Source organism: Mya arenaria, chromosome 10, assembly GCF_026914265.1.
Source record: "Mya arenaria isolate MELC-2E11 chromosome 10, ASM2691426v1".
NCBI lineage: Eukaryota > Metazoa > Mollusca > Bivalvia > Myida > Myidae > Mya > Mya arenaria.
In genome coordinates this window covers 59,875,868-59,883,571 of record NC_069131.1, presented here as the reverse complement: position 1 = coordinate 59,883,571, position 7,704 = coordinate 59,875,868, and the positions used below count along the sequence as shown (strand labels likewise).

The 7,704-nt window shown below is 34.0% G+C and overlaps 1 protein-coding gene across 2 annotated transcripts in view; it reads left to right on the top strand.

Annotated features, from left to right (window-relative positions):
* The first annotated feature begins 6,214 nt into the window (after window positions 1-6,214).
* Window positions 6,215-7,704, top strand: part of LOC128206070 (uncharacterized) — a 33,872-nt gene continuing 32,382 nt past the window's right edge. The window contains exon 1 of one of the 2 annotated variants that reach the window (XM_052908206.1): window positions 6,215-6,362. In XM_052908206.1, coding sequence (XP_052764166.1) covers window positions 6,346-6,362 — 17 coding nt within the window. In that variant the 5' untranslated portion in view covers window positions 6,215-6,345. The remainder of the gene's footprint in view (window positions 6,363-7,704) is intronic. The other variant, XM_052908207.1, reaches the window with a different exon arrangement.

Below are 7,704 nucleotides of genomic sequence, written 5' to 3'. Positions count from 1 at the left end.
TATGATTTAAATTCCAAGCCCTAATAAGAGGGCTAATTGATAGTTCATAGATGTTCATAGAAAGTCAACTTGAAAAGAACTGAGAACAATAAAATAATGACTATTACAAGGACATGCCAATCAGTCATTTAATCACTCAAAAATACAATTAAAAGGTTTAGTTTAAGTCCCCCTTGAGTGACACCCCCAACCACTGTTGATACTTACTCTATGAACACAGTACGATTTTTTGACCATACCCCAAAAACAATACACAGTAAATAAAGCAGTGACAAAGTAACAACACATACAGATGCATAGTGTAGCAATTCCTCTGTAAAACCCGGTTACTTAGTGAACAAATATCAAATTATATCAATTGTTCGAGTTATTAGATTAAATTGTTGTTCAAATTATTATACTGCTGTAAGAGCAACGCAACAATTTGTTCATGTCGGCGTGTATCAAAGCTTATATTTATGTTGTCAAAACTTTAGATAAAAAGCCATGGGTATAACTTTCTGGTTTAAAAGTACAAATAGATACCTACAAAATCAAGCACTATTAATTTTATACAAATGACAATTCAGTAGATAATCAGATCCTTTTTTATTATTTAGATCTACATAATACGAACTCATGTTTTTAGACCCGCCTGTCCCATTACGTGACCATTGATTAACTTGTCAATCGTGGGAGATAAATATTTAAAATAGATAATACTTATTAGGTTAATAACATAACTTGACAACTTGCAAACACCATGTTCCGGTCATGTTCTTTAAATTATAACTGCCAAATACTGCTTTATGGCTCTTCAACATACCGAAGGATTCCAAAACAACACAACTATCTTGAGCATCACTGCAATATGCTTTAAGCATATTTAAGTAATTTAACGTCAATGTCGATGCGACATTTCATAGCCATTTTTGTTCCAGTTCTTAAACTACTCTAAGGATTAAGCAAAACCCCGAAGGATTCCAAAACTACTGGACACAAATATCTACCGCATCACTGCAACATGCCTAAGGCATGCGACATTTCATTGCCATTTTCGTGCAAGCTCTTAAAGTATTCTAAATATTAAACAAAACATTTAGCAAAAATTATCCATCGGATCATGACAGCAGTAAGAGCGCCTATCATAATATCAAGTACCGACATGGTCAATGCCACACTTAAGGGAGAAATGTTATCTTCCAGGCCGCTAACTCTATTACTCTTCAACCTCTATGAATGTAACAACAAACCACTTTGCACAAATGTACACCATACCATGGCAGCACACAGAGCACTTATCTAGCAGTATCGCCAATTTAAATGCCACACTTATTACTATATCATTTCCTAGATAAGATATTTTTCTTTAAAAAATATAGGATAGATCACGAGTAGCCGTTTGATATGGAATTTATCAGCGAGCGTAGCGTATTGCTTGTTTCTCAGTCCGATACCATACATTTGTATGAGTAAAATGTCAGGAAAGCACAGGAAACAAACATTTTTGTAGTATTTAAAACGTCCTTGTAACATAAGTAGGTGCATGATTTGCACGAGATTTACCAGTTGAAATATCCGCAGAAAAACAGTTGTGTGTGAGATTTATCAAACACTTTTGCAGGCCTATGATTGGCCGGCTGGAGGTAGCTGTTGTCTAACACCACATATCTCATTTGTTCACTGTATCATGGCAACATACGTAGCACATATACATTACAATATGGTCGCAGTCAATGCCACACGTACGGGACATTTATTCCTACTCCTCCATCTCTGCGAGAATTTAGAAATAACCTTGCAGAGGGGTTTTCTACATTAAGACATGTATATAACATGTATTTTACCTCTCATAAATGGTTACGAAATCAAGCCGACGTATAGAGCGCACGTTTCAGCAAAGGTATATGTCAATCTCGGAGATTTAAGATCAGACTGCCATTGTTGTGACCACTAGAATAAAAATTCAACTACCTTCTTAAATAACTGGCTATTATGTAAGCCAAACAGAGCCCATATGCATATCAAGTGTTCTAAGGTCACCGCTTAGATGCATTTATCAAAACAGAGGAATTTCTGTATTAACTTATTTCTGACTTGATTCCTTTCCTACTATATGTCAAAAGCAAAACACTATTAAAAACAATAAAAGATCGAAAAACAATGAAAAAAAACTACCTAAAAGCTTACATAAATGTTCATTCTACCTAGTTGAACATTTTGAATCATTACACATCTAGTAATAAATAATATTAACACCTCTAACCTAAGGACTTCAAATGTAAGTGCTAAAATACATTTATGGGATCATATTCTAGTAGAAAACAAAACATATCATAATTACTATTATGACAAAACACTATATTAAACTGCTTTTTTTTAGATAGTTGTCGTCAAATGAGCAGAATGCCGAACCATCTCATGACGTGTTGGCCTTATTATTGGCTTTATTAAATTAAAAGTAAAGCCATTGGCCGAGTCACGACCCTGAACATACTGCTGAGTTATTGTAATCCGTTGGTTTTTATGTGGAAAAATGCATTAGGAACACAAATATCCAAGAATTACCTCAGTATTCACATTAAGTATAAGTGTTGACTTGAGTTATTGTTTCCTTTTTTGTTTATTGGTGTTGCTTTACGTATTTCTGGGGGAACAGAGCGAACAACGAAATAAACATGTGTTTTGGCTATTTGCTATTTAATACACACACATAACAAGATAAACAGGTCAGGACATACTCCAGTGGTTATATACTGTATTCCTTATCAAAATGAAGGGGTGTGGATGGACAAAAACCTTCCCAACTACCTGTCTATATCTAAATCTCAATATTAAAAATACAATGTCACTACTGGACCAAACTAACCGACTGGTAAATGTAGTTATTTCTTATCACGTGTACGCAAAATAAAACACTATGAAAAACAGAACTAATAAAAAAACATTGATCTTTATGCAAAATTGGAATGAATACAATAGCTAGAAACATACACCAGGTATCTTAATGTTTTTTAAGTCATATTAAACAAACGTGTTCAACTGCAGCTTTGCAAATACAATTACGGATACATGTCCAATAAGATGGCACAAATGATAGGATAAACACCATAAACTCTAACGACTTTAAAGACACTTTCCGTCCAATTACCCGAATGCTGAGCAACCGCATGTCCTCGTGGCTGTAGAATCACAATATTATCTGGAAAGACAAACAATTGGCCGATTCACGACCCTGAACAAACTGCTGTGTTATTGTCATATGTTTTATGTTCGATAAATACGGTAGGAACAAGAGTATCCATGAAATTATTCCTTAGTATTAAAACTAACTATTAGTGATGACTTGTAATAATCATTGCAATGATAACATTGAATTTTTGTTTGTTTATGGGTTGTATTTTAAGTACTTTTTGAAGAATTGAACAACCACAATTATTTTTTGTTAATAATCATCACAAGTCCTTAAACAACAGGGTCAGGCTAGTCACACTTGTTTTATTTTGGTATAAATTGTATCTAACTCATTTAAAAGAGTTTTGATACTTTAAAAGGAAATTATCCCACTATTAAGAAGTTTGTTAAATCAAGTTTAAGCAATTAATACAAAACATACGCTTATGAAATTTCTAAAACATATGTTTTGTTAATACACACGACCTTACCTGTATATAGGGTCGAGGCCCTATAAAAGACAATGTCATTAACCGATGTACATCTGTTTTCTTCAATTTGGCTGAACAGTTTAAGGAATGAAAATTTCGCATATATTCAAAGTTATTTACTGGTTTAACACAACTATTCTATAAAACAAATTTGTATATAAAGTCTAGCTCACCGGCAATGGTAAATGTAATGAGGCAACTGAGACCTGAGACTAATTATTTGAGATAATATTAACTTTACCCTTCTGGTTGACATAAACATTATAAAGGAGCATAAGGAGCATTGCTATCTTAATGAATCGCAGGAATCCGTTGTTTCATTGCATTTGTCTTTATTACCAGTAAATGGATTTGTAGTGAATTCTGGACAAGCAAATGATCTCATTTGGATGTTGCTACTGTGTCACTCTACATATTTAATAGCTGATGCTCATTTCTCCCATTTGAAATTTATTAGGGTTGTCTACCACGTAAATCCAAGTGAGTTGAAAAATAGCGTCGGTATATGTATAAGTACTTATAAACAAATATAATGTAAACTGGGAAACCATTTTGAGCTATTTTAAACGGGGGAACACAGATGAGACGGCAACATGATTGCTGCGTTTATTATTTTAACCATGTTAAGTGATGTATTATCGACCTCCTACCATCTCGCGTTGGCAATTCCTGGCTTGTTTTAAGGAAATACTGTTTTTGCCGATGTTTGCACCATCTGGTGTCTAGCCCCTTCGCCGGTGTCAGAATAAAGATTCTTTCCAGTGATTTTTGCCGTCTCCCCCCCCCCACCCCCTCTCCCTTCTCGCCCGATGAGTAACTCGCAACAACGTGCCACAATTCCTTTAACTGTATAGTTTATGCAAATTACATAACGTCATTTCAATAGCGCGCCAATAAAACTCATCATACCAATCACAATTGCCGTTACATATATGTTCTCAAATTAAATTAATAAAGATAAAACGGCAATATACAACTATCTGTCCGGTCTCACAGTAATAAAACATTATAAACTGTTTTAATAACGATCCATTATAAATATGTATATTTGTATATATATATATAAATGTTTTCCATGATGTAAGAGGACACTTCATAACACATTGGTACATTTTCTTTCATTCATTTCAAAATTATGTACATTTTCGTTCAACGTCTCAGTACAACTGTTCATTAGTTTTGTAATGTTAAGAAATAAGTCCCTAAATTATCTGTTAAATCACACTTAATCTCACCCCTCCTTTTCTTAACATCCCGCCTATGTCTGCTAACGATCTCACTGTAACCCAGTTGGTCCATCACCTCACAAAAAGCCACATGGATATCACCTGGAAGCCCTGAAACAACTGGTGCGTTGTTAGTTTAATAATGATGAGAACTCTGTATTAAGCAGTACGATATATTAACATACAGTGGTTCATAATCACATAGCAGAAAAATAGTGGAACATATTTTTTTACTTGTACGTATAAGTACCTTCCTCGTGATCCTGTAGCTGCCATTGATATTCACCTTGGACGAGCCTTATCATGCATGAATGTCATGAATACAATCACACATTGTTCATGGCTCCTCGTTATTGACTACATGCCTTAACCTTGCACAAAGTTCCCATATCTCGATGACGTAGTACATCTAAAGTAGACTTCACGTACAGGTGCCCGTACAAGTAGCGTTCTACAACTTTTCTATGGACGAAAGTTTATTAGTTGGGTAATGTTTGTTGTTTTGTAGCGCTGTATCTCTTGGTTGATGTTATTTGAATTTGGGATGTGTTCCTTTAAACATGATCATAGTTTAAGGTTTGGCTACATGACTTGTCCCTGTAGTTTCCATTCTTTTGATTCATTATTTTTTTCCAAAAACAATTAATATTTCGCATTTCCAAATACTTATTTAGGCTGCACATGCTTGCACTGACGACCCTACGACATATTTTGGCACAACTAAAATATGTACAAATACATAATTTATATGAATAAGTCATTGCATATCATAGTAGCCTTAAAGGTTTTTATCGGTTAGAATTATACTGAGAACTATAATGAAATAAATTATGAGTCCAAGGTGAAATGTCATTAATAACAGTTTAAGAATAAAACAAGTGTCAGTCTTACATTTAATGAGAAATAAGTAGTATAATAAAGTTGATGGATAGCCTAATAAATTACAAACAATATACGTGTATGATAAAAGGAAACATAACACCTACGCCTTGGCCAAGTGATTATGGAGCATCAGTTCATTGAATGCCTATCGCTTTGAAACGTTTCTGATATATCTAAAACTGTATGTGTAAACAAGATGAATCAATTACATCAATTCGTTCATAACAAATCCAAACTAATTCAAACAAAGCCATTAACCATTTATGTTCGTTTTTATGCCATGTTAATCTATCATGGAAAGTGAGTTTTTTTTAATCTATATGCTTTTCAGAATAGTTAAACGCAAGCAATAGTTGTAAGCATGCAACCGCATGGTGTTTGATTTCATCTATGATCATGCATTATTAAATACCGATACATATAAAAAGTTGTTGTTGTTTAAATATGACCGAGTAGGTTTGATTCAAAACTGCAGTATTATATATACTAGGATATAGCCTCACGATTTTGAGATAAGCGAAACGTTGAAATCACTTTTACAGTATTTGTTGGGGATTTAAAAGTTATATATATATATTTACCAAGACTTCAACATGTTGCTTGATCAAAGGTTAGAATCAAGTTTATTGTAGTTGTAGAGTATAGAATACTGCATTTTTGTCTGGTCGTTCGGGATCTTTGATTATATCTTTATATTTCAATAAAGAAACGTATCTTCAGATATCAGTATTGAAAGACGTTATCAAATATCTGTTTTGAAACATGTTCTATGACATGTCTTCAGATATCAGTTTTGAAACAGGTCTTTAGAAATTGTTGTGTACATGAGATTACTATATACGGGCTTGAAATCGAATGCAGCCCTATTCCGGCTATATGGGTGTATTAGAATATCACTACTTTCTTTTAAAATTGCGCCTATCAGGAGCCTTATACTTAGACGGAAATGTGATGAAAGAACATTTTTGGTTTCACAAATTATAATTAGCGCGTGAATGCCAGACACCAAATTCATCCGAGCGTAATGAAGCTGCGTTCAGTAGTTTTCGTCATCGCCAAATCGGTTAGTTCCTTGCAATACAACTTAGACTGCACATTTGTGCAGAATACGGTTACGTTTGAAGTGTTTGTTATTTAGTTTAAAATTCCATATCACTTCTAGTAATGTCAAGAACAAAATAGGTGAAAAGCCATATATTTATATGAAGTAGGTCTTATTGGCTGTTACAGAATGTCAATTAAATAATTCGAGCAACAGGGACATATCCAGGATTTGGCGTTATAGGCGAAACGTGCACTGCCCACCCAAACCGAAATATGTATATTTACCAGCCATAAGATGACACATATTATGGATTCTGCTACGGCGGGAAGTGCAACTTGAACAGCTTGTATATGGGCATAATATTTCGGCCACGTTCGTTCACCAGTCATATCGCCCAAGTCACTTCAGTGTTATTGTCCTTGATGTGAGCTTTTGTCCAATTACTACCAACGCTATGTCGCCAGAGTCACTTTAGAGAAATGCCATTGGTTTGCTTAATTCAATTAAACTTAAAAAACAAACAATCATAATTTTGACTCGCGTATCTTAATAATAATATATCATGGTTATTTTTTATAGAATAGAGTTTCTGAATGAATCTTAAGACCAGTTTAAGGTTCTTTGTCATTCCCTAAATATGGAGTGGAACTATTGTTTAGACTATTTTAATTGCTTGTTGGAACTATGATTATTGTCATGTAATTAAAATAAGTGAAATTCTTCTCAAAATGACTTAGTGGTCAAATTGGAAGAACTGTTTCTGCTTTGAGGCCACTCGGGTTTGGAACAGCCACACAGAGGAAATCAGGTCCTCCCTAGATTTTATTTAAAAGGCCGATCCATACCTGGACTCTTGTAAATACTCAGTGTGCAAAAACATATTATAACCTCAAAAATAAAAAAGAAG